The following is a 27,942-nucleotide window of genomic DNA, read 5'->3' on the forward strand; positions in this document are numbered from 1 at the left end:
CTTTAGCAACGGTTCCAGTGTGTTTGGGAGTTTATTCAGATGGAAGTCTTTCCTACGCAACAGAGGACATTGTTGTTCAGTTTCTTCTGTACTGGATGATGGACGACTTTCTGCAGATTCTGCTCAAAGAGTCCCATTCATTTTACTTTCACATATTACACTATAATCGGCCTGGAATGCCTTCATGTTTCCTGTAACAAAACTGTGCCATTTATATGAAGGATGTTTTTTCCAGGTTGTTCCAGTTGTCCTAAACAGTTTAAGGGGAGGCACAGGTTCTCAGTGGGTTTCTGCTGGGTTAGGTGTGTTTGGTTGGATTGAAGGATGTCTTGTTAAAGAGGTTTAACTGTCTCATATGTCTTTCAATTTTTTGCAAACACATTGATTTTGAGATTCACTATATATTTTCTCTCTCTCTCTTTTTCTTCCTCCCTCTCACTCTCTCCATCTTTCCCTCCCTTTCTCTCTCGTATTCAGATTCAAATAGTGTTATTGGCATGGTAAAAGGGAGGTTACATATCGCCAAAGCATATAGTAACATTAAATATACATCCATCCAATTTATATATATATATATATATATATATATATATATATTTATAATATATATGAGTGGTTGCTCATAGAGTTCTAAACTGGACTGTGATTCCCAAACATCATTTAATCATCTGAAGATTAATGAGCTGAAATCATGTGTTGTGCATCAGACAGATAGGGTTAGTTTTTAGGAAAAATGTCAATTGTTTATAAATTAACTGTAATGTTTATGGTCAGTTTTTGCAGGAAAAGTGATATTTATGTGTATGTAATTGCAGGAAATATTGAAAAGAAACATTTTTGGGGGATTATTTGCAGAATATTGAATGTTAATTGAACCAACATTCAGTAAGTATATTAACATCTCCTAAAAACAGTTGAAACATGTTTACACACACAAGGTGAATTAAGTTGTTTATGCATACCTCAAAAAACATAAATATTCAGATTTCAGAATGAGCACAATAATATATATTTCAATGTGTCTCTCTCCATGTGCTGATCTGATGTTTTCAGTTTCAGTGAAGATGAACATAACTTTTAATAAATAAACATTTACATGATGCTTACATTGTGAGACTGACTGGTTGTGTAATGTTTATTAATTGAAATGAGATTTCCTATTTCAACTGAATGTGTGTGAATCCCATGGTGTTTCACATCATCTAGTTCCTCATTACAGATAAACACTACAGATTTACACACAGTCCTCTATGCAGTGCTTCTATAATCTAGCCATTAGTTATTAATCATAACTTTGATTATTTGGATATTACATTACATTATTTGGTAACTGTGAATTGTGTGTGGAATTCGTAGGACCCTGTAAACTGAGTTGAAATCTTAAACATTTGTAGCAGTAACTGAGAATAAAAAGCAACAGATACAGCCGAACTGTAATGTAATGTTTAGTTCAACGGATAGTTACAAAAAAATAGAAATGAGTCCGACACTCTGATATCCTTTTCTGTTTCATACATGGCTTTGGTTTCGACTGTGAGACTCTAACACCACATCCTTTAGTGAAGAAAATCATTCAGGTTTGGACCAATATGAGGAATAATTTATACTTTGGGGTGATTATTCCTAAGAACAATGATATTCAACAGTAATGTACATTGTGTCCTCAAAACAATCTACAGTTCTGATATTTTAACAGTCATACACAAACATCAGGACGTGAGCAATAAAGACCACGGGCTAAAAAGCTTTGCATTGATGCTTTTCTACAGACTTTATTTTGATAAGATAAAGTTTGTGCTATGAACATATTATAGTAAAATATATGACAGACAGAGACGGCAGTAATTCTTCTGCAGGATTCATCACACAATTGCAATTATTAATACAATGATAATCCAAATCTATCAAGTGACCTATTCTCTCCTCCACCCGATGTTGTTGTGCACGTTTTATTTACTGTACATAGGGATTGTGTAGGATATGAGTCTTTAAAAGTATTTTTTGTAACTAAACAAGGTGCAAAAAACCTCAAACAACTGGCATAATAATGAACATCAATAAACCTTATTCATATTGAATTAGACAGATGAAAACGAAGTCTTTACAATAGAAAAGTAGTGTATAAAGGTACTAGATCACATAACTTTCAATGTTTTATGGAGTTTTTGTCTACAGATTTTGGTCTTTGAAAGATGTTTGTCAGCATGTTGTTAAACAGCAGTCCAATCCATTGAACACACTGTCCTTGAGTCTTTCACAGCCTCACTTTCATTCCTGACAAAAACACTGACTAAGGTCTATATATCATACATATTAAAAATACATTTTAGCAAAGCTATGTAAAAAGAAAAGCTGAGATACAACTGAAATGTTAAATACCTTAATCTTCATAACTATAATTTGAAGACTAAGTTTTACTTTAAGGCAGAGAAAGTTAATACGAGTAAACACTATTGCTGTGTTTTGTTTTTGGCGTACAGTCAGAGCACTCGTGCAAATTCTGTAGAAATTCTGCTTTAAGAGTGAATCTTATCTGTTGCTTTTGTTTAAAGATTCAGGTCTGAAGTGTCAGTGTTAAGACTTTTCCAGTGATGAATGACTTAGAGAAGTGTTACGAATGTGCAATCCTGTTCCCGCAGCAGCAAAAATCGACAACAGCTGATAAAACTCATAAAACTGTCAGTCGAGACGGATCCTGTGTGAAGCATCAGCTGCGCGAACATTATAACCTTTAAAACAGATTCCAGTGCTGTGGACATCAATAATGAAAAGCACAGAGACTGTGGGGGGGTGGAGCCAGAAGTCTCTGCCTGAGCTCTCATTGGCTGCTGCTGCAGTGGGTGGAGCCAGGAGCCTCACCCTGAGCTCTCATTGGCTGCTCCTGCTGCAGTGGGCGGAGCTCTGGCCAGCCTCCAGCACTTCATCTTTGGGTGTCAACCTTCAAAACACAATAAAAGTAGGGTTAAAAAGCAGTAGGAAAAACGAAACATTTGTTGAGATCTGACGAATGAAAGGAATATTGCAGGTTCATCAAGTTCATCTATCTGTCTGGATAGTGTGTGACTAATGTGTGAGACTTCTGATTCATTAGCCACTACAAGGAATAACTAGAAGAATAAAGTGCTGTAAACGGTTAAACTATTTGAGCTACAAACCAGCGTGTATAAACACCATATATATAATAACCATAAGGTTACGACAATACATTAAAGTAATATGGTAAGAAATCCCAGTTTGCATTATCCAGCAGTGTTACGTACTCCGAGGATATGTGTTTTTGTTGTTGTTTTTGCTGTCACTTTCTCCGCTATCACCTCTCAGGGCGCTGCTGCTGGCTGTCCATCATCATTACGACGTACACCTGAATGGGCGTCCTTACTATAAGAGACTGAAGTAGACCGGAAGCGGGAGAGAGAGAAGGAGCTTTGTTGGCTTTCGTTTTGGGTCACGCGGTGGTGTGCCTTGTTTTTTTTTATTTTTTATCTACCGCTTATATTTTGAGTTAACCGTTTGTTTTCTCTCAGTGGTTGTTATTTTTGGTTTACGTTGAATTTGAGTCCTTACGTTTTTTTTCCGTATATTGCTTTATAACCGGCCAGGGAGTAGTGAGTAGGAAAGTATGTCACGTGACTTCCATTTATGCAACACCTAGGGAAACCCGTGTTAATACATCAGGTAAGGAGCGGGTGCTACTATTGTATGTTTTGGTTTTTACGTAGTGTAGATTAGGTAGGGCGTGCTGAGCGCCGTCGACTTTGTTTTTGTCTCTCTCTTTTGTGCACCTCGGTGCTATAAATAAATATATGCATTTTCATGATTCAAACCCTATTTTTGTCCTTGTGTCCTTTTGCACCAGCACATTAAACACATTAACCGGGTTAACTAATCCGGGAATTATCTATATTATTTTATGTTGTGTTCCCTCATGCCCTTAGCCATTTTAGGGACGTAACAAGCAGCATTACAGGCTGAAGGATACAGGAACTAGGACACATTCAGTGTACACAAGATCTCTTACGCTCTGATGTCTGAAATAAGGTGGATGAAAGTAAAAGTGTCTGTGGATGGAGTTTTCCACACGTAAATGAAGCCATGACTGCTATCAGAGTTTAATAAAGAAATGGCCATGGATACACTCGTCTAACACTGAACTCAAGTAATACAGCCTTGATTTGAATGCAGATGATGGTAACAAACAAAACAGTCAACTGATGCATCTGCTTTCATTCTAATACTTCAGTTCAGTCAGTACATTGACTGAATTGTTAGTACTGATGTTCCCAGTGGAAAGGTTGTATCATCTAAACAGAATGTAAATTCAAATAATCCACATAATATAAAACATGAACCTGTGTGCGCTTTCAGCGTCGACTTTACTGCGTCTCTCCGTCGACCCGATGCGTTCAGACGAACCAGGCGCATCACACACACTGTGGTTGTGGAACGCCGTAGAGATGGGTGTGTTGTCATGGTTACCGGTGACAGGTGTGTTGTCATGGTTACCGGTGACGGGCGTGTGCATGCCTGTGCTGGTGCCCGTGGACTTGGACACGACCTTGAGCTTGTGTGAGGAGGACTTGTAGTGTTTGGACTTGTGCTGTTGAACACGGCTGTTGTGTTTGAGGAAGAACTCGCAGGACTCCTGCAGGACACGCCGGCTCTCGCTGATGGGACTGAAGCACACACACACACACACACGCACACACACACTGGTCAGATCAGGTGATGCTGGAAGTGGATAACATGACATAAAAATGCCCTCTATGACAGATTTGCAAAGCCACAAACAGTTGAGTTGAGTAATGGCGAGTTCACACTGCACGATTTTAGCCGGATTTACTGTCGCTGACAGATGCCTGAAATCGGAGGCAAATCGGCGCTCGTTCACGCGAGTGACAATCACACAGAGTGAGTTATCAAAGACGCGATCTGAGAGAATCATTGATGAGACGCAGACGCCCCTGAGATATTTGACATGCTAAATATCTGGACCTGCTGTGTGACTGAAACCTCATCGGCGATGACCGACAGCCAATGAAAAAAGAGCAAGATACAGGGAAGCGGGAAGTTCAGGGAGGAGTTACAGACCACAATATCAGAATTACACATAAGCTTTACAATTATATCAAACAGAAACAAAGCACAAACATTTGCGTGACCAGCAGCACATTGCTAAATTATTTATTTATCCCCAACTCTCCTGGACAGGACACACAGTCCTGCTCCCCGCGTCTCCCCAAACATTTCCTCCTGCATAATCTGTTTTTCTTTTTCTCCCTTTCGCTGCAAATCAGCGCACAGACAATTTGGATCACAAGCTACTCGCAGGCTATTATTTATAATATAAATTTCAGTCTCCCACGAGAACTCCGGTCTGACGCACGCATGATCTTGCGTTATTTCCTTATCACTTCTCGCATGTGTTTGGTTGTGAAACGTCGTTTGCGGACCAGACAAAGTTGTCTGTGATTCTTCCTATTGTAAAGCCATGCAGTGAGACTGAACGCTGCCACAGATACTCCTGCAGTGTGAAGACAACAGTTATCTGACGAGTTATCATACAGTGTGAACTCAGCATTAGGGTTAGAGAGAGCGTCCTCACTCTTTCTTGCGCGTTCTCTTGAAGAATGAGGCCCACTCCCAGCAGGTCTTCTTACTGCTGACCCAGAACACGGCTGATATTCCCACCACCAGCGTCATCAGATACTTCATGAGGAACAGGGAGAGCTCGGGCCGCTCCACATCCACACTCTACAACAAACCAAACAGCAGGTCAGTGAGAGACTACAAGCACTGGTACTGTGCCAGAGGGATAGGGTCAGGGTTAAGGGTCAGGGGTCAAGGTTAAGGGTCAGGGTTAAGGAGTCTCACGCGGCGGGAGCAGGGGATGCTGAACTCCTGGCAGTGCCGGCGGATCCAGCTGTTCTCCCAGGACTCGCGCTGGGCTTGTTCGTACAGGTAGCAGCCGAGCAGCGCCAGCAGTGGCAGCAGGTACAGGCCGCTGAACACGCCGATGCGGATCATGAACTTCTTCAGCTTCTCCTGGTTGCGCTCGTCATGCTGGATCACCTGACGCACGTGGTTCAGAGACACGATGCCGGCGAGCAGCAGCGACAGGCCGATCAGAACACCGAGGGCTAGCGGTGCCACGACGAACCACCGCAGCGCTGCCAGATCGTACAGGCCGACGAAGCACACGCCGCTGAGGCCGTCTCCCTCCACCTTCCCCAGCGCTAGCAGCGAGACCGTTAGCGCTCCGGGGAGACCCCAGGCCACCGCGTGGAACCACACCGCCTTCTTCTCGATTGCCTCGCAGCTCCACTTGGGCCCTGCGGCCAGAAACCATGTGATGGTGAGGATGACCCACCACACCATCCCTGCGGTAGAGCAGAAGTAGAGCAGCATGAAGAGCAGCGTGCAGCCGCGGCTCTGGGCTCCTAGCACCACCGTAACCGCGCGGCCCGGCACACTCGGCTCCACGCACGCCGCCTCCGTATCCAGCAGAAAACCAATGAAATACACCAGAGAGACTAAAGTGTAGCAGACAGAGTAGAAGATGATGGGCCGCTCGGGGTAGCGGAACCTCTGGACATCGATGAGGAAGGTGAGAGATGTGAAGAGAGTTGCACACAAACACACGGCGGAACACACGCCGATGAAGGTCTTAGCCAAGTGAACCTCGTGTGGTTTCAGGAACATGTTGTCGCAGGGCGGAGCGCAGTCTTGAGCCCCGAGGAAAGAGCCGGCCTGACCGGGCCGAGTCTTCAGATGCAGCGGACACCAGAACCCCAGATCCCGACCAGACGACGGAGAGCTTTTGGACGTGGTCAATTCCTCTACGGCTGAGACGGCAGAACCGTTCTGAGAAAAGCGGCACGATTCCAATCTGGAAAAAACAACATACAAATCATAAAAATGTACAGCTCTGAAAACATAGGCGAGTTGCATAAACACAGTCATTATGTTAAGAGTGTGACTAACCAGCAGTTGGTTCGGGATTTAAAGTCTTACTTTTCAGTGTCAAATTAGACTAATCTACATTTTTATATAACTGACTTAAAAAAGTTATGAACAGTCTTAAAAAAAAATTTGATGACCAACATGTAACACATGTCTTAGCAGTTTATGCCACCGGCCACCGTCCTGTGTGTGTAACAGTAAGTCATGTGTGTGTAACAGTCAGTCCTGTGTGTGTAACAGTCAGTCCTGTGTGTGTATAACAGTCAGTCCTGTGTGCGTAACACTCAGTCATGTGTGCGTAACAGTCCTGTGTGTGTAACAGTCAGTCATGTGTGTGTAACAGTCAGTCCTGTGTGTGTAACAGTCAGTCCTGTGTGAGTAACAGTCAGTCATGTGTGCGTAACAGTCAGTCATGTGTGCGTAACAGTCAGTCATGTGTGCGTAACAGTCAGTCCTGTGTGCGTAACAGTCAGTCCTGTGTGCGTAACAGTCAGTCCTGTGTGAGTAACAGTCAGTCCTGTGTGCGTAACAGTCAGTCCTGTGTGCGTAACAGTCAGTCCTGTGTGCGTAACAGTCAGTCCTGTGTGCGTAACAGTAAGTCATGTGTGCGTAACAGTCAGTCCTGTGTGAGTAACAGTCAGTCCTGTGTGCGTGACAGTCAGTCATGTGTGCGTGACAGTCAGTCCTGTGTGCGTGACAGTCAGTCCTGTGTGCGTGACAGTAAGTCATGTGTGCGTGACAGTCAGTCCTGTGTGCGTGACAGTCAGTCCTGTGTGCGTAACAGTCCTGTGTGCATAACAGTCCTGTGTGCGTAACAGTCCTGTGTGCGTAACAGTCCTGTGTGCCTAACAGTCCTGTGTGCGTAACAGTCCTGTGTGCGTAACAGTAAAAAAAATTTGATGACCAACATGTAACACATGTCTTAGCAGTTTATGCCACCGGCCACCGTCCTGTGTGCGTGACAGTCAGTCCTGTGTGCGTGACAGTCAGTCCTGTGTGCGTAACAGTCAGTCCTGTGTGTGTAACAGTCCTGTGTGTGTAACAGTTCTGTGTGCGTAAGTCAGTCCTGTGTGCGTAACAGTAAGTCATGTGTGCGTGACAGTCAGTCCTGTGTGCGTGACAGTCCTGTGTGTGTAACAGTCAGTCCTGTGTGCGTAACAGTCCTGTGTGCGTAACAGTCAGTCCTGTGTGTGTAACAGTCCTGTGTGCGTAACAGTCAGTCCTGTGTGCGTAACAGTAAGTCCTGTGTGCGTAACAGTCAGTCCTGTGTGCGTAACAGTAAGTCCTGTGTGCGTAACAGTCAGTCCTGTGTGCGTAACAGTCAGTCCTGTGTGCGTAACAGTCAGTCCTGTGTGCGTAACAGTCCTGTGTGCGTAACAGTAAGTCATGTGTGCGTGACAGTCAGTCCTGTGTGCGTGACAGTCCTGTGTGCGTAACAGTCAGTCCTGTGTGTGTAACAGTCCTGTGTGCGTAACAGTCAGTCCTGTGTGCGTAACAGTCAGTCCTGTGTGCGTAACAGTCAGTCCTGTGTGCGTAACAGTCAGTCCTGTGTGCGTAAAAGTCCTGTGTGCGTAACAGTCCTATGTGCGTAACAGTCCTGTGTGCGTAACAGTCCTGTGTGCGTAACAGTAAGTCATGTGTGCGTGACAGTCAGTCCTGTGTGCGTGACAGTCAGTCCTGTGTGTGTGTGTGTGACAGTCAGTCCTGTGTGCGTAACAGTCAGTCCTGTGTGTGTAACAGTCCTGTGTGCGTAACAGTCCTGTGTGCGTACCAGTCCTGTGTGCGTAACAGTCCTGTGTGCGTAACAGTCCTGTGTGCGTAACAGTCCTGTGTGCGTAACAATCAGTCCTGTGTGTGTGTGACAGTCAGTCCTGTGTGCGTAACAGTCAGTCCTGTGTGCGTAACAGTCAGTCCTGTGTGCGTAACAGTCAGTCCTGTGTGCGTAACAGTCCTGTGTGCGTAACAGTCAGTCCTGTGTGCGTAACAGTCAGTCCTGTGTGCGTAACAGTCCTGTGTGTGTAACAGTCAGTCCTGTGTGCGTAACAGTCAGTCCTGTGTGCGTAACAGTCCTGTGTGCGTAACAGTCCTATGTGCGTTCGCTGCTGGTCATTCTCACCGGTCGCAGCGCAGCTCTGACGGCCAGCTGATCCCGAAGGTGAGCATGTCTCTGCTACAGTCGGACTGCACTCGCTCACACCGCTCTCGGCACGGGTGCAGCACACGCGTGTGATCCCGGCACTCGGGAACAAAAGCCTGGCACAGGAACAGATGTACGTCTGGAGAACAGCGCAGGCTGGCCAGCGGCATGAAGAGCTACAGAGAGAAGAACAACAAGAGAGAGAAAGACTGCATTAACAGTCGGTGAGAATAAACTCACTGTTGAAGTATATGTCAGTTTGTCCTCTGGGTTACTGATGCAGAAATAAACTCTCCTGCACTTCTGTATATCACCAACATAACATGTTTATATCATGTCCGAAAACAAAGAAAAGAAGTTCTGTCGTCTACAGCAGTAGATATGCTACTTTCTTTCTCAGAATCTCTGCTGCTGTCAGATGTGCTGTGGTTTGGATCCATTTACGTTGGCAAAACAAAAACAGACAAAGCAACTGGTGACATTATGTCTGAAATGTCAGTTATCGAATATCAAGGGATACTTCGCAAAAAAAAAGATCATTCTGTCATCATTTACTCTCCCACACGTCGCTCCAAATCGGTATGACTTTCTTTCTTTTCTGAAACACGAAAGAAGTTATTTTTATTCATGATTTTGTCCATACAAGAAAAGTCAGTGAACACAGAAATGGACAACACAGTTTTTCATTGTCTGAACAAAAAAATTTTTGTAACATAGTGTTCCCCACGACAGGTTTAGATCGACACGACTAAATGATGCCAGAGTCCAACGCCTGCAGAAGACCTTCATCACCTTCATCTTCTGCTCCAGCACACACACACACACCTTCATCTTCAGCACAGCGATGTCCTGGTCGTAGTGCTCCAGCACACACACACACACACACACACACACACACACACATACACACACCTTCATCTTCAGCGCAGCGATGTCCTGGTCGTAGTGCTCCAGCACACACACACACACACACACACACACACACCTTCATCTTCAGCGCAGCGATGTCCTGGTCGTAGTGCTCCAGCACACACACACACACACACACCTTCATATTCAGCGCAGCGATGTCCTGGTCGTAGTGCTCCAGCACACACACACACACACACACCATCATCTTCAGCACAGCGATATCCTGGACATAGTGCTCCAGCACACACACACACACACCTTCATCTTCAGCGCAGCGATGTCCTGGTCGTAGTGCTCCAGCATGTTGGGGAAGAAGGTGGTGTTGTAGGGCATGTGGACACACCACTGCACTCGCACCGGCTCACATGTGAAGAGTGTGTGGCTCGCGCTCGAGTCCAGCGTCAGGACACACACACACAACCACAGCGGGATCCGCATCATTCAGGAAGACCTCCGGGAAATCTGCAACACACACATGTACATCATCGAAATATGAGCACAGTCACGTCAAGCCAATCTGCTGCCAAACATTTCAATAACCAGAATAAATGTGTGTGTGTGTGTGTGTGTGTTCTCACTGTGGCTGGATTAATAAAAGCATATTTAAATGGAAGAGTCTACACTGTCGGCAACAAAGTCTGAATCTTTCTAGCTGTAATCATGCATTTTTAGGATCATTTTATTAATATTTTACTTGATAATTAACAGAATCAAACAACCTAACACAAGCGTTGAGTGGGTTTGGACCCGAACCGTAAGAAAATCTCTAAATTTGCCTCATTCTGCACTAATAACCATAATCATCATCAGAGGAAACATTCAAGACACTCTTTAAACCTCACTATAGTGTGTGTTAAACATGAAAATCATACTGAAAGGTCTCAAAACAAGTGAAAATTAATCTCAGGTTCATAATAAATTCACCATAATGAAGGAGCAGAATATGGAGATGATGTTAGATGATGCTTCATGTGCTCATGTATGTTTAATAATCATATGTATATGAAACTGCATGATCTGTTCTGTTGATTTACTCTATTGAGAAGTATTGTTTACTGGTAGGAGAGATTAATCATCATTAGTGATTAATTATCGCGACGATCTTATTTAAATATCAATAGATTTCAGAGAGGATATCGTCTGTGTATAGAAGCATAATTATCAGCAAATATTTAAAATTAGACATGATGCAGACTTTGACCAACATTGATTCATAAACTGAATTATCTATTGGTCTTTCTTATCTAACGTTACATAATCATCCTAGAGTTTGTATTCAACATTCCTTCGTGTTTTTGACGTCTCTTCCTGTTTTAATAATGGTTGTCTGGTCAACGCGTTTCTGTTCAAACACACAACTTCAGTAAAACAACTGAGCACATCAAATATCGCACAAAGTTTCACAAATGATGTCTATACATTTTTGATTATGTCTTACTTCAGGTACAAAATCATCTACGTCATTCTCCACCGGTGAAAGCCTCTAACTTATCCAGAAGAGAAACAATAGACTTGCAGGAGTTTGTGACTTCCGAGAAAAACTAAGCTCAGGTGTGCGCATGCGCAGAGAGCATGTCAAAGGGACTGTCTGCAAATTCCGCTCACAGTCCAAAAATATAAACATCTAATCATTCATGGAAATTAACGATTTTTACAAAGTTATAGTAAATGCCTTGTGAGTAAAACGATTTACTACATGTGAGATTGTGCATTATTTTCCTGTAGAAAGTCCAACTACAAGCTTTGAAACATGAGAAAAAGACTTTAGGTGAATAACTGCATCTTTTATGAAAATTATTGTCGTACATATGAAGAAGAATTGTAAAAAAAATAAAAAAAATTGACCTGTAGTAAGTCAGTCTTACCAATAGGAACTTCCTTCAAGCTTTGCAATTTGAACATGTCTGTTTTTTTTGTTAAAAGTAATTTTAATCAATTCAAATGATACGTTTTAACGCAGTTGCTGGAATTGACAGACGTTCCCTTACGCATCAAAAACACTCTCAGGTGTAAATATGCGGCTCTAATGCACGTTGGTGATTTTGAAATTAATATTTCATGTCGATATACAGTTGTTGCATATTGCTAAAACCAATCGTGCTATTGATGTCTCTGTAAGAAAACTAATGTCTGGCGAATGTCGAACCTGAAACTAACTTTAGCCTACAGCGCTTTAATATTCACCTTCACCTTCACACACACACACACACACACACACACACACACACACATTCTCTCTCTCTCTCACACGCACACACACACACACACACACACACACACACACACACACACACACACACACACACACACACACACACACACACACACACACACACACACACACACACACACACACACACACTCTCTCTCTATCAGCCCCACAAACACACACATAGGTGTGCACACACTTTGAACATTGTGGTTATTATTATCTATGAATCACTTATAAAGAATTCATTCCATTTGGTTGTACATATCGGAAATTGCAAACAAGTTCTATAGAAACTGTCCATAGAATCAATATCTATAGAAATCTAGGTGTACCAAATGATTAATTGATAAACTATTTAATTCAGAGGTATTACAGTTTTTCTCGATTGTTTACACACATTTTCTGAAAGCATACCTCATATTCTCAGAACTCTACACTTTACATTCAAAACAATGTTATTTCTTCTCAAAATGGTATTTTGTTTTCAAATGACACACACAAACCATCATATGAATAGACATTTATAAGAACCAGTTGAACACTGATGTGCTCAATGTAAAACACTATGATGAATGGAAAACACTTCTTCTCCATTCATCATAATGACTTAGGCCTTTTTTTGTTCAGTGTTACACTTACTACAGACCAGTGCTTGAAGTGGGGGGAAAAAGGTGCCGGTACTCTCTAGTAAGGAGGGGGGCGGAGAGGGGGCAGCTGGGCCCTCATTAAATTATGGAATAATTTTTTAAAACATTTAAAAATAGACCTATTTGTGGAAAAAATATGTAATATTTGAGTTACATAAACGCTTTTTATTTGTTTTCTTCCTAATTGTCCTTGAAATAGTGGTAAAAACAAAAAACAACAACAACAACAACAAAAACACCCCCAACACAAAAATGGTTTGGCCACTGATCAAAATTTGATGTCATTTGATTTGAAGTTCAGTAGCCTACGCTCAAAATGTCCGGTGCTCAGAAAAGAGAAGAAGAGAAAAGGAAAATAGAGGCCTGGGAGATTTTCTAAACAAATATTTAAAAAAAGGTGGTGACGGTGAAGCTGGAACTAGTAAAGTCAACTTAGAGCAAGGTACAAAACAGCGCAGCCAATACAATGTTCCCGAGCCTTGTCAGCGGTTTTCCTGCATTGAATTTTTTTTGGTGGCCGCCAAAGCAAATTTTTGTCCCGTCAAAGCCTTATTTGATCGGCGAGTGATAGAATAGAATGAGTGCTGATCGCCTGACAAGGCGCATAACGAGCATATATATATATAGAGAGAGAGAGAGAGAGAGAGAGAGTCCCAGCCGCGCGCGCGCACTCACGTCTTCAAACAACACGTCGAGCGCTGTCTTGCTCTCTCTCCCTCGCGCATATATTAATCAAAATCATTTTTGACATGATAGTAAAAGGTTGACGCAGTTTCACGTGGAGCATTTGGAGATTTTTTTCTCTTCAATTAACGCGGGGTGTGAATTGTGCGCATCTAAGATTATCTCGTCCAGGGCCCAGGCAAGACTGTCAGCTGGCCTGCACTTTTGCATTGGCAAATCATGACATTTGAAATTTCTACAGTGAAAAACTAAACTTGGAGATATTGCAGGTACAACAACAATTTATTGTTTGTTATTTATTAACAACATATTTAAACAAGTCGTGCGTGCAAACGGAACTCCTCCAAGTCTGCAAGTCCAAAAATACATTTATGGTGAGATTACTACATTTAATTTAATTTAAATGCATTTATGGTGAAATTATTATACTTTCATGTCATTGTGTTAATTTTGACCACGAACCATGTGCTGTCACTTTAATTCAGCGCGTGCAGCACAGCAGAAATAGATCTGTGCGGAAATGAACGCTGCATTACTGTATACGAACCGCACCTGGAACGGATCGCCGGACCGCATCCGCATGCAGTGTGAAAGCTGTTAACATGGGTGCGGAAAAAAATACGCACTGCAAACGGAGTATATGTGAAACGGGCGTGACACTGACGCTTTTTCTGTCAGTGGTAGAGTACCGGCTACATGCGAGAAGTAGCGGTACGCAAGAAAAAGTGCAGGTACGCTTAAGAGTAAAATGTAGAAGTGCCGGTACTGCGTACCGGTGAGTACCGCCCCACTTCGAGCACTGCTACAGACAGTACATACATAAGTGTGCTGTAAAATATTTGAGAATATTGTTTTTATACTCAGAACACACAAATACATGGTAAAAATATATATTTTATTTTTCCCACAAAAACAATGTACACAGTGTACATCCCAAACCAACACAAAGCTGCATATACAGTGGTCTACATACAAAACAACAGAAGAATTTACTGTATACAGTTACAGTAAAAAAAAAAAAAAAAAATCCAATGTTGGCATCCATTGCTCCATTGAAGAGCTGACCTGTTGCCCTTTATGCTAAAGCTCTGATTGCTAATTGTAAAACTGTGTGACGGGTGTTTGCCCATGTGATGAGTCAGTGTGCATATTTGAATGGCAGTGTGTTCCTTGTGAAAACAAGAGATTTTCTGCATGAAAATTGTGCCAAAAGCAGAGAATTGTGTGTAGAGTTTTGAAAAAAGTGTTTTAGAACTGCAATTTGAGTGCTTGAACTGTGCTTGTAGTTTAGCAGAATTAGTTCAGGGGGTCGGTGCATGAGTTACATGTTGTGGTCATTGTGTCTCAAGTACCAGAATTTGTGTGTAAACAATTGAGAAAAACTGTAAATAATAGACTAATGTATTAAACTATACAATAAGAGATGCAAATGAACAGTTAGATAGTAAGAGCTTGATGCCAGGCCGTTACTGGGAATCTAATGTTTAGATGAAACTGTTATTTTGTGTAGAGAAAAGGATACTTCAAGTGATTTTGTGTAGTGTACTAACACAATTGAAACAATGCTGAAATATTTGAAAAAAGTGCACTTTTGATGATCTGTTGTGATATTAGCATTAAGAGTTTTGAAAATGTACACCTTACTTGTGAAAATAGTACCAAAACTGCAACAGGTGAGATGATTTTGTCGATGAATCTATTCCTCCACCGTTGTCTCAGATCTAGGTCTGAAAACCCTTGACATCAGTCGACACATGAAGAGTTAGTTCACTTCAAAATGAAAATTCTGTCATCATTTAATCTCCCTCAAGTTGTTTCAAACCTGTGTGAATTTCTTTCTTCTGCTGAACACAAAAGAAGATATTTTGAAAAATGTCGGTAACCAGTTGATGGATCCCATTGACTTCCATAGTATTTTTTTCCTACTATGAATTTCAGTGGGATACATCAACTGGTTACTGAAATTTTTCAAAATATCTTCTTTTGTGTTCAGCAGAAGAAAGAAATTCATGCATATTTTCACTGACATTGAAAGCTCGATGCGGACTCTGTTTGCTCTGTGACGACAGGCTCTGGCGATATGGCCTATGTTCCCGCACACATAACATTTGTTCTTCTTAAATCTGCGTTGGTTGGCGTTGTGGTTTTTCCACTACAACTGTAGCATTCTCTGGTTTCCTTCTGTTCTTCTGTTCTCCCCTTTTCCCTGTGATCAGGTTTCCTCACTTTGAACATGATGCTGTTTCATGCCTGTACGCTGGAGTTATTTTGCAAGTCAATCACATTTTTGCTTGCGGCTTCAGTGGCCACTGTGATTTTAAAAGCAGTCTGAAATGTCAGATTTGTTTCTGAAAGCAAACGTCTCTGAATCCGATCATCATGCCAAGTCGTTCCCTCAGCATTTGGTGTAAAGTTGCTCAGTCTTGCTCTAAGCCATGGTCAATCTTCTTCTCTTTATCCTTCAGATTCTTCAGTTTTCATCATCACTGATCCTGTTCATATCCTCAATCTGGTGTCACACCGGACTTTCTGCTTCATCCTCATCGCCAGAAATGTAGTATAATATAAATGTATAAATCAGATTACATAAATGAAGTTGAAGTTAACACTTTACTCTGTTTGCAGCAGTTCCAGCAACAGACAGGAACGCTGCATGCCTCACACACACTTCTTCAACTCAATTTCCAGCGCTGTGTTTCCCAAAAGCATCGTAAGCCAAAGTTGATCGTAGAGAATATTGGTGGCAATTGTTCTACGATCAGCTTTTGGGGAACCCAGCTCAGGTCAGAACACAACAACGACACATAGTGGTTACTGAAGGAAACTAAAGTGTGTTTCGTATAAAGTTAGTTCAGGATCATCTCACTCATTTCTATGGTCTTTACTAACTTTACCTTCAGTAAACTCTGTTCAGATGACTGAACTTACAGGGTTTAACTGTAATTAGGCTACACTCTCTACTGTTCATAATTTTGCAGTCACTGGTTTAAAAAAATTCTTTTCAAATTCATACTTTTCTGCAAGGATTTTTTTTCAGTGCTGTTCCTCAAACTCGGAACAAAGAGTCTCCACACTTTATCAAGTAAGAAATGTTTCTTGAGCTCCTAAACTCAGCATATTAGAATGATTTCTGATAGATCATGTGGCACTGAAGACTTGCCATCACAGAATGATTTTGAAATCATTTATTTAAAAAAAAAAAAAATGTATATAAAAAAGGGTTGTTTTATATTGTAATACTATTTGACAATACTCATGTTTTGACTGCATTTTTGATCAACTAAATGCAGCTTTGTGGAGTAGAAGACACTTATTTTAAAAACACATAGGAATTGTCCACATTATGTGAATTTGTGTAAAGACTTGTTATTTTTAAGACAACCACAAGATGGGATCAGAGCATTGAACATTGAGCAACTAAACAACTTTAAATCAGAGAACCTGTTCAGTAAACATTACACTTATAGCCTCAGTTCAAAAACGAATCTGCTAAAAACCTTTAGTCAAGATTTGTTGAGTTTTACTCTCAGATAACCACACACTGTCCGAGTTAAACTGAAGACTAATTCAAATGTTTGAGTTCCCATGTTATATTTCTTACTTTGCACTTTAATTCAGTTTCAAAGAACAGCCTGTTGTTTAATGAATGCAGTCTTACCCAGTTATTTTCATACTATTGCAGAATAATTTCCCCTGTTACTTTCACTGTAAATGTATGTTTCACTTTATTGTACATCTATTGTACATTGTACAAGGCGACGAGTTTTCATCATGACGCGCTCCAGAGCGCACGGACTCATAATAACGGGAGCGCGCATTGGTCTCTGTGCGCGTAACACCGCGTGACAGTGGATATACACATGCACCAATCCAGAGCACTTGCTAGAGTGGCGAGCAATGAGCGGGTTTGCAGAGTCTTGTCAGTGAATGTCTCATCAGTGAATGTCTCAGTGAGTGTCTCAGATCTTCCTGAAGCAACAGCATCGCTCGCGTGAGGTCCACGCGCGTCATGGCGGGAGCGCAGCCGGGAGTTCACGCGCTTCAGCTCAAACGCGTGTCCGTGCCCGAGAAGCTCAGGACGGGGGACAAGTTCATGAAGTGGGACGATGTAAGTAACATTCATGGCAGATTCAGATTCTCAGTGTATTGTGGAGCAGTGTTAGCGCGAGCTGTCAGGGTCAGTCAAAAGTCACAATTCCATGCTGGTTTACTCTAGAGTTGCTTTTGTGTCTTATATTAGAATATTTTTGAAAACCTATTAAAAAGCCAGTTCACCCCATAATGAACCTTCTGTCATCGTTTACTCTCCCTCATGTCGTTCCAAACCCGTGTGAATGTTTTCCTGGGAACATCATAATCCCAGTGTAAAGAAAGACAGATATGGTTCGGTTCGGAAATGATGACAGAATTTACATTTAGAGTTATTCTCTCTTTAAATGCAGATATGTTGTGTAAACAAAGGTATTCTTCAGTGTCAGTATAATGTATTGCACTATACCGTTGTCATGTCATATTTGCATAGTTGCATCTATTTCAGCTCTAATGGACTTAGTTTGTTAGTGCTGTTTGTTTGACATCATGTTTAGGCAAATTACCTTTATTTATAACTGTAATCATAACAGATGGCAGCATATGCACGTGAACACGGAAATGTTACGATTCTCTTCAATGTAATGTTTCCTCGAGCTCATATTTTCCCCTAAAGCTTTCCGATACTCCTCTCCTGCCATAAAAGGTCAAACCTGCCTGTGAAAGTCCTCAAGCCCAAGTGATTCGATTAGAGAAACAAAATGCTGACATAGAGCTTCATGGAGGGACAAACAACTAAACAGAGAAAACCTCAGATTTTACTTGATGATGAGAAACTGTCATCCATGGGTGAATTTGACATTAATTGTAGATAGGTTCTTTGTATTATTGATTTTCCAGAATGAATGCACGTAAGTCATGGGAGAACTATATTGTTTTAATTCCAAGCCTGATTTAAACTGTGATGAGAGATGACAGTGTGTCTGCTTCTGAGGAGACTTTATGTGGGATTGAAGTGGGATTTATATTTTCCCAGCAGAAACCACTTCTCTCTCTAGTCGATCATAATTCGGTTTAAATGCGGACTACACCTGCTGGTTTACTGAACATCTTTAGCGATTTGTTGTGCTGTGGGAGTTCTTCAATATCCACAGTGTTTTGTCCATCCTATGAACGGCAGAAATTAGTGAATAAGTGATTTTGTAAAGCACCTGAAAGCACTACTGTATGTATTGAACCGAGAACAGAGATCATGAGAAGTGATGAAGATGATGATGGTGATGAAACTAATCCGTGATGCTGTAACTGTGTTTCTTAGACAGACATGAACACACAGTTAAATCTCTGTCAAGTGAAGAGGTGTGGCTGCGGCGACTACTCATTCAACAACCAATCTGATTGCTTCAAGTAATTGCATAATCGTATAGTCACGTAATTGTCTAGTCATTTAAGCAATCCACCAACTATTCGAGTTTGTACGTCTTTCAGTAAGAAGTTACGTTCTCATGAAATGTTGTATTTTTAGCACTTCTCGTGTTATTGCCTCACTTTGCTGTATTCCTCATTGGTAAGTTGTTTTGGATAAAAGCTTCTGCTAAATAATTAAATATGAATGTCATGTTTGGCAGTGACAACAATATAAAATAAAAAACAGAACGATGAATGATGCCGTGTGTTTCCTGATGTGTGCATGAGGAGCAGGGGTGCATGTGATTCTCTGGCTCCTGGATTTTCCCAGTTTTCCCAGTGTGTTTCCTGACGTGTGCATGAGGAGCAGGGATGCAGGTGATTCTCTGGCTCCTGGATTTTCCCAGTTTTCCCAGTGTGTTTCCTGACGTGTGCATGAGGAGCAGGGATGCATGTGATGCTCTGGCTCCTGGATTTTCCCAGTTTTCCCAGTGTGTTTCCTGACATGTATATGAGGAGTAGGATGCATGTGATTCTTTGGATCCTGGATTTTCCCAGTTTTCCCAGTGTGTTTCCTGATGTGTACATGAGGAGCAGGGATGCATGTGATGCTCTGGCTCCAGGATTTTCCCAGTTTTCCCAGTGTGTTTCCTGACGTGTGCATGAGGAGCAGGGATGCATGTGATTCTCTGGCTCCTGGATTTTCCCAGTTTTCCCAGTGTGTTTCCTGACGTGTGCATGAGGAGCAGGGATGCATGTGATGCTCTGGCTCCTGGATTTTCCCAGTTTTCCCAGTGTGTTTCCTGACATGTATATGAGGAGTAGGATGCATGTGATTCTTTGGATCCTGGATTTTCCCAGTTTTCCCAGTGTGTTTCCTGATGTGTACATGAGGAGCAGGGATGCATGTGATGCTCTGGCTCCAGGATTTTCCCAGTTTTCCCAGTGTGTTTCCTGACGTTTGCATGAGGAGCAGGGGTGCATGTGATGCTCTGGCTCCAGGATTTTCCCAGTTTTCCCAGTGTGTTTCCTGATGTGTACATGAGGAGCAGGGATGCATGTGATGCTCTGGCTCCAGGATTTTCTGTTTCACTTTTATCTTCTGTGAGTCAGGATTGTTTTCCTTCTCGCTGGTAAAACTGAACAGAAAAGAGGCTTGCCTTTAAAAAGCTTTTGAAGCCCAGAGTTTTTATGCAAACGCTGGTTGAACGCTTCAGTTCGGTTGTTTACAGTTGCTGAGCAACTTCGCAACTTTACTTATTTTTTAATGTAGAGTTGATCTGATGTGTGTCACACGTGTGTGTTTATCTGCTGTCTCGTCCAATCAGAGACTGAACTCTCTGTTTTCTAATATTAGTTTGGCTGTTTTTGCATTTGAACTCAAGTGTTTCAGAATGTGAATCTGTTTTACACTGATGTTATTCTGATTCTGATATGAATATCTGATCTTATGTCCTCCATCAAGATTAAAAAAAGAAGAAGAAAATAATCAGAGAATAATAGAAAAACAAATTTTCAATGAATTATAAAAAATTAGACTTGGCACAACTGATATATTTTGTATTCAACTGGCAACAAAATAACTGTTATATAATAATATACAATATACCATATAATCTGCCCAAAATAGTCTGAGGACACTAAGGATCACATCACCGGCTCACTTGGCATTTAACACATTTTTATGGTCATTATTAAACTGTCTTGTCAGATGTCTGACTGCATGCATGTTGCCATTGTGCAGAAAATGACAGAACGTTTCAGTAACGAAATGCCTTCAGGAATCCAGAGCTCATTTCTCCAGCCATTGATTGGCTCCTCAAGCGTCTGGCTTTAAATCTCCTCACTGGGAGAAACAGGACTCTCTGTAACTGCAGATCCCGTAGGATCGCGACTGTTTCTTCAGACAGCAGTGAGATTACATGGAGATCAAACCGAGACGTTCTCTAGGAATGTGTGTGTAAATCATCATCCGCTGTGTAAACGAAGCTCTGTCCTCCTCAGGCTTGGGCTCGTTTTTATCGTTTAATCGAGGAGATGGAGGCTTCAGTGTTTCAGTGTTTAAGGAGGCAAAGTAATTTGGAACTTGCTCCATTATCTACAAAATTCTCGGCTGTGGTTTCTCTGCCAGTGTGTTTGTCAATGGCAGAATCTGCATCTAAAAGCGTCCCAGTAATAAATCAGGTAGAAACAGGACCCTGTCAGACGAGTTGTTGACCGTATACATGATCGGACACACTCAGTAAAAGCTGTGGTGTTTATCTATTCTCAGAGCACACTGGTCACAGATGTTGTGTTGTGGACTGTTACTAAAGCACTGATGTGTGTCGAATGTCTGCATGCGTAATCGGCCCCTGCTGAAGTTTAGGGACTATAAAACACCACTGCGTTCCTCCACAAAAACGTGCTGGTCTTTTTATAGAGCTCCAGTGATATTTGCAGTTGCTATGTGAAGTCCTGAGGGTTAAATGAAACATGAGCTGCTCCTGTCTCTCTGCGTCTGACGGCTCACACTCAACTCTGTTTCATTCATGACAAGGTTTGTGTTGCAGGAACTACAGTGCTCTATTTACTCTAGTTCACATCTGTCTTTCACTTTAATATCTCTCTTTTTCTCACATCAACACAAACACGCCATACTTCTAATTCTTCTCATCTACCCATGTTTCTCTTGAACATACTGATTATGTTGACTATAATAAAATACCCAGTGTGCAGTGCTGACCCTGATGTGATTGTCTGGTGTTTTGATGTGTTTGTCTGGTGTTTTGAGGTGTTTGTCTGGTGTTTTGATGTGATTGTCTGGTGTTTTGATGTGATTGTGATTGTCTGGTGTTTTGATGTGATTGTGTTTGTCTGGTGTTTTGATGTGATTGTCTGGTGTTTTGATGTGATTGTGTTTGTCTGGTGTTTTGATGTGATTGTGATTGTCTGGTGTTTTGATGTGATTGTGATTGTCTGGTGTTTTGATGTGATTGTGTTTGTCTGGTGTTTTGATGTGATTGTGATTGTCTGGTGTTTTGATGTGATTGTGTTTGTCTGGTGTTTTGATGTGATTGTCTGGTGTTTTGATGTGATTGTGAATGTCTGGTGTTTTGATGTGTTTGTCTGGTGTTTTGATGTGTTTGTCTGGTGTTTTGATGTGTTTGTCTGGTGTTTTGAGGTGATTGTCTGGTGTTTTGATGCGTTTGTCTGGTGTTTTGATGCGGTTGTCTGGTGTTTTGATGTGATTGTGATTGTCTGGTGTTTTGATGTGATTGTGTTTGTCTGGTGTTTTGATGTGATTGTGATTGTCTGGTGTTTTGATGTGATTGTCAAGTCAAGTCAAGTCAAGTTTATTTGTATAGCGCTTTTCACAATACAGATTGTATCAAAGCAGCTTCACAGTATTACATTTAAATAATACAACAAAGTTTGTTTCAAGAGGAATTTATTGATTGATAAAATTAAATTAAATATCCCCAAAATATCCCCAACTGAGAAAGCCAAAGGCAACAGTGGCAAGGAACCGAAAAACTCCATCAAGTGACCTAATGGTGTCCTAAAACTCCATCAGGTGACCTAATGGAGAAAAAAAAACCTTGGGAGAACCCAGGCTCAGTCGGGGGCCAGTTCTCCTCTGGCATTTATGAGCTAGAGGCCGGATTGTAGTTTGAACTGTGGGATTATATGAATGCCTGGCTGAAGAGATGCGACTTTAATCTAGTTTTAAACTGGGAGAGCGAGTCTGAGCAACGAACAGTATCAGGAAGACTATTCCAGAGTTTTGGAGCCAAATGTGAAAATGCTCTCCCTCCTTTGGTGGTTCTGGATATCCTAGGTATGACCAAAAGCCTTGAATTTAGTGATCTTAAAGAGCGCGATGGATTATAGGGCGATAGAAGATCCGTTAAATAGACTGGAGCTAAGCCGTTTTGGGCTTTATAAGTCAGTAGCAATACCTTGTAATTAATACGGAACTTTATAGGTAACCAATGCAGTGATGATAAAATCGGTGTTATATGATCATATTTTCTTGATCTCGTAAGAACTCTAGCGGCGGCATTTTGGACTAACTGTAGCTTGTTTATTGAGGATGCAGGACAACCAGCTAATAAGGCATTACAGTAATCCAGTCTCGAGGTCATGAATGCATGAACTAACTTTTCTGCATCAGAAACTGATAGCATATTACGTAGCTTAGCAATGTTTCTAAGGTGGAAAAAGGCTGTTTTTGTAACATATGAAATATGATTTTCAAAAGACAGGTTGCAATCGAGTATAACACCCAGGTCTTTTACTGTAGAGGATAAAGTAACAGGACATCCTATGATGTTAAAGTTGTATTGTGCGAGGTTTTGTGGGCGGTTTTTTGAACCGATAAGTATTACCTCTGTCTTGTCTGGATTTAATAAAAGAAAATTACGCGTCATCCAATCTTTTATATCTTTAACACACTCTGTCAATTTGGAAAATTTAGCGTTTTCATCCGGCCTTGATGAAATATATATTTGAGTGTCATCAGCATAACAATAGAAACTAATTCCATGTTTCCTTATAATATTTCCAAGTGGCATCATATATATTGAAAATAACAGAGGGCCTAATACAGATCCCTGCGGCACTCCATAGTTTACTGGAGTTATGATCGATTTTTCTCCATTTAAATAGACAAAATGGTAGCGGTCAGATAGGTATGATTTGAACCAGCTTTGTCTGGTGTTTTGATGTGATTGTGAATGTCTGGTGTTTTGATGTGTTTGTCTGGTGTTTTGATGTGTTTGTCTGGTGTTTTGATGTGTTTGTCTGGTGTTTTGAGGTGATTGTCTGGTGTTTTGATGCGTTTGTCTGGTGTTTTGATGCGTTTGTCTGGTGTTTTGATGTGGTTGTCTGGTGTTTTGATGTGATTGTGATTGTCTGGTGTTTTGAGGTGTTTGTCTGGTGTTTTGAGGTGTTTGTCTGGTGTTTGTCTGGTGTTTTGAGGTGTTTGTCTGGTGTTTTGAGGTGTTTGTCTGGTGTTTTGATGTGATTGTCTGGTGTTTTGATTGTGATTGTCTGGTGTTTTGATGTGATTGTGATTGTCTGGTGTTTTGATGTGATTGTGATTGTCTGGTGTTTTGATGTGATTGTCTGGTGTTTTGATGTGATTGTGAATGTCTGGTGTTTTGATGTGTTTGTCTGGTGTTTTGATGTGTTTGTCTGTGTTTGTCTGTATTTGTCTGGTGTTTTGATGTGTTTGTCTGGTGTTTTGATGCGTTTGTCTGGTGTTTTGATGCGGTTGTCTGGTGTTTTGATGTGATTGTCTGGTGTTTTGATGTGATTGTCTGGTGTTTTGATGTGATTGTCTGGTGTTTTGATGTGATTGTCTGGTGTTTTGATGTGATTGTCTGGTGTTTTGATGTGATTGTGATTGTCTGGTGTTTTTATGTGATTGTGATTGTCTGGTGTTTTGATGTGTTTGTCTGGTGTTTTGATGTGTTTATCTGGTGTTTTGATGTGATTGTGTGGTGTTTTGATGTGATTGTGATTGTCTGGTGTTTTGATGTGATTGTCTGGTGTTTTGATGTGATTGTCTGGTGTTTTGATTAGAGATGCTCCGATTACAATTTTCTGGGCCGATTCCGATTTCCGATTTTTCATTAAGTTTGACCTGCCGATACCGATTTTAGCCGATTCCGATTTCATTTTTTCTAACCACTTTACAGCACACACAAATAATTCTTTTATATCTTTTCTGTAATAGAACATTTTACAATTTGCATAGTACATATTTTTTTGAACAGATAAACGCTATAAAATAGAACTATATAAATTACTCCAGGTGTGGGTAATTCACACATCTAAAGTGCAGTGTTATGGAAGAACCATTTCCTTTTCACATTCAATATCCAATCATTTTTTTATACATGTATTTAGCAAACTAAACGTCTGTATGAAAACAGGGAATGGCGATAAAATAATATATAAATAAAAAATTAAATAAATATAGCCTTGCAGTATAAAGATATTTCTCAAAGCACACACACACACAGGCCTATTGCAATCACTTGTACAAACTGAATAATAAAACAAGTTTAAATGGGTACATTTTCTATAAATATTAGTCTTCGTTTTCTTTTCTGACATTGCCTACACCAGTTCTTGTTAAAACACGCAAATTCTGTGCATTTTGGGCACTTTTTTGTGAAACCCTATTTAGGCTATTTTGTCCATCAAAAGTGTGCTTTCCCTTTAATTGAGCGTGAGCAGTGCAGCAAATAGACTCGGCGCCGAAACACGCGCTTCACTGCTCGCGACGCTCCTGCTTGACGCTCACGCGCTGCTCCTGCTCCCGTTGTGAATGCAATCATTGATTAACATGCACAGCGAAAAAAAATACGCGCTTGCGGTCTGAACGGACGTAATTCACGAGGTTTCCTACATGTGTGTTCCGTGTGCACGTGTGATGCTGATGTTGCGCGATGTTAATCATGCGGCGCCCGAGTGCATTTGACCGGCATAAAATCGGTATTTGTCACGGCGGATCACGTGAAAATCGGCCAATTCCGGTCACCAGCCGATCAATCGGTGCATCTCTAGTTTTGATGTGATTGTCTGGTGTTTTGATGTGATTGCCTGGTGTTTTGATGTGTTTGTCTGGTGTTTTGATGTGTTTGTCTGGTGTTTTGATGTGTTTTTCTGGTGTTTTGATGTGTTTGTCTGGTGTTTTGATGTGTTTGTCTGGTGTTTTGATGTGATTGTCTGGTGTTTTGATGTGATTGTGATTGTCTGGTGTTTTGATGTGTTTGTCTGGTGTTTTGAGGTGATCGTCTGGTGTTTTGATGTGATTGTCTGGTGTTTTGAGGTGATTGTGATTGTCTGGTGTTTTGATGTGATTGTCTGGTGTTTTGATGTGATTGTGATTGTCTGGTGTTTGGATGTGATTGTCTGGTGTTTTGATGTGTTTGTCTGGTGTTTTGAGGTGTTTGTCTGGTGTTTTGAAGTGATTGTCTGGTGTGTTGATGTGATTGTCTGGTGTTTTGATGTGTTTGTCTGGTGTTTTGAGGTGATCGTCTGGTGTTTTGATGTGATTGTCTGGTGTTTTGAGGTGATTGTGATTGTCTGGTGTTTTGATGTGATTGTCTGGTGTTTTGATGTGTTTGTCTGGTGTTTTGATGTGTTTGTCTGGTGTTTTGAGGTGTTTGTCTGGTGTTTTGAAGTGATTGTCTGGTGTTTTGAGGTGATTGTCTGGTGTTTTGATGTGTTTGTCTGGTGTTTTGAGGTGATCGTCTGGTGTTTTGATGTGATTGTCTGGTGTTTTGAGGTGATTGTGACTGTCTGGTGTTTTGATGTGATTGTGATTGTCTGGTGTTTTGATGTGTTTGTCTGGTGTTTTGAGGTGATTGTCTGGTGTTTTGATGTGATTGTCTGGTGTTTTGAGGTGATTGTGATTGTCTGGTGTTTTGATGTGATTGTCTGGTGTTTTGTTTTGATGCGATTGTCTGGTGTTTTGATGCGATTGTCTGGTGTTTTGATGTGGAGGTGATTGTCTGGTGTTTTGAGGTGTTTGTCTGGTGTTTTGAGGTGATTGTCTGGTGTTTTGATGTGATTGTCTGGTGTTTTGATGTGATTGTCTGGTGTTTTGAGGTGATTGTGATTGTCTGGTGTTTTGATGTGATTGTCTGGTGTTTTGAGGTGATTGTGATTGTCTGGTGTTTTGATGTGATTGTCTGGTGTTTTGAGGTGATTGTGATTGTCTGGTGTTTTGATGTGTTTGTCTGGTGTTTTGAGGTGTTTGTCTGGTGTTTTGAAGTGATTGTCTGGTGTGTTGATGTGATTGTGATTGTCTGGTGTTTTGATGTGTTTGTCTGGTGTTTTGATGTGTTTGTCTGGTGTTTTGAGGTGATCGTCTGGTGTTTTGATGTGATTGTCTGGTGTTTTGAGGTGATTGTGACTGTCTGGTGTTTTGATGTGATTGTGATTGTCTGGTGTTTTGATGTGTTTGTCTGGTGTTTTGAGGTGATTGTCTGGTGTTTTGATGTGATTGTCTGGTGTTTTGAGGTGATTGTGATTGTCTGGTGTTTTGATGTGATTGTCTGGTGTTTTGTTTTGATGCGATTGTCTGGTGTTTTGATGCGATTGTCTGGTGTTTTGATGTGGAGGTGATTGTCTGGTGTTTTGAGGTATTTGTCTGGTGTTTTGAGGTGATTGTCTGGTGTTTTGATGTGATTGTCTGGTGTTTTGATGTGATTGTCTGGTGTTTTGATGTGATTGTGATTGTCTGGTGTTTTGATGTGATTGTGATTGTCTGGTGTTTTGAGGTGTTTGTCTGGTGTTTTGAGGTGTTTGTCTGGTGTTTTGAAGTGATTGTCTGGTGTTTTGATGTGATTGTGATTGTCTGGTGTTTTGATGTGATTGTGATTGTCTGGTGTTTTGATGTGTTTGTCTGGTGTTTTGTAGGACTGCACCACAGTTACGCCGGTGACGCTGCGGGTCGACCCTCAGGGCTTCTACCTTTACTGGACCGATCAGAATAAGGTAATTTCTTTTTTTTTCAAATTCTGATTTGAAGCAAACTGTGTCAATACAGATAGTTATAGATAGCAAGTGTCTCCTACAGAGTGGTTCGCTTTTATTTAATGCATGTCAGTTTCTTCTCAAAACATAAAGGCCTTTTTAGTCTAACTTCATCATTCAGAAAGTCTGTACACACTGTGGCCAGATGTAAGAGTGTGAGCTCTTACAGTGGCTCTCAGGGTTTCATCCCGGTCTCTAACAGCAGTAAGGGAACCATTGGGCAGCATGTGAAGATCTGTGTGACCCTCCAATATTACTGTCTCACCACCAAACCGGTCATGCTGGATGTTGCAGTCAGCATAACGTTCCCCACGGCATCTCCAGACTCTTTCATGCCACTCTCATGAAGTGTGTTTCTGACCGGTTGATGCACATCAGGTCCTTCTCTAGGGCTCTTGCACTGTTCCTCCTGTTCCTGT

General features: G+C 41.3%; 2 protein-coding genes across 4 annotated transcripts in view; one reads left to right on the top strand and one right to left on the bottom strand.

The window, feature by feature from the left end:
* Nucleotides 1-1,746: 1,746 nt before the first annotated feature.
* Nucleotides 1,747-11,588, bottom strand: fzd6 (frizzled class receptor 6). 3 transcript variants are annotated; one of them, XM_082147196.1, is made up of 7 exons: nt 11,448-11,588; nt 10,268-10,471; nt 9,077-9,273; nt 5,872-6,886; nt 5,603-5,751; nt 4,350-4,673; nt 1,747-2,938 (listed from the first exon to the last, which is right to left on the bottom strand). In XM_082147196.1, the coding sequence occupies exons 2-7, from the start codon at nt 10,448-10,450 to the stop codon at nt 2,869-2,871; spliced, it is 1,938 nt and encodes a 645-aa protein (XP_082003322.1). In that variant the 5' UTR covers nt 10,451-10,471; nt 11,448-11,588; the 3' UTR covers nt 1,747-2,868. The 3 variants fall into 3 exon arrangements, with proteins under 3 accessions (XP_082003322.1, XP_082003323.1, XP_082003324.1); XM_082147197.1 differs by lacking the exons at nt 10,268-10,471; nt 11,448-11,588 and adding an exon at nt 10,010-10,071; XM_082147198.1 differs by lacking the exons at nt 10,268-10,471; nt 11,448-11,588 and adding an exon at nt 9,923-9,957.
* Nucleotides 11,589-17,376: 5,788 nt separating this feature from the next.
* Nucleotides 17,377-27,942, top strand: part of plcb1l (phospholipase C beta 1-like) — a 163,319-nt gene continuing 152,753 nt past the window's right edge. Inside the window, exons 1-2 of the mRNA XM_082147359.1 lie at nt 17,377-17,660; nt 27,407-27,484. Of these exons, the coding sequence (XP_082003485.1) occupies nt 17,562-17,660; nt 27,407-27,484 (177 nt within the window). The 5' untranslated portion in view covers nt 17,377-17,561. The remainder of the gene's footprint in view (nt 17,661-27,406; nt 27,485-27,942) is intronic.

Source organism: Leuciscus leuciscus (genome assembly GCF_965113295.1).
Source record: "Leuciscus leuciscus genome assembly, chromosome: 19".
In the NCBI taxonomy this organism is placed as follows: Eukaryota; Metazoa; Chordata; class Actinopteri; order Cypriniformes; family Leuciscidae; genus Leuciscus; species Leuciscus leuciscus.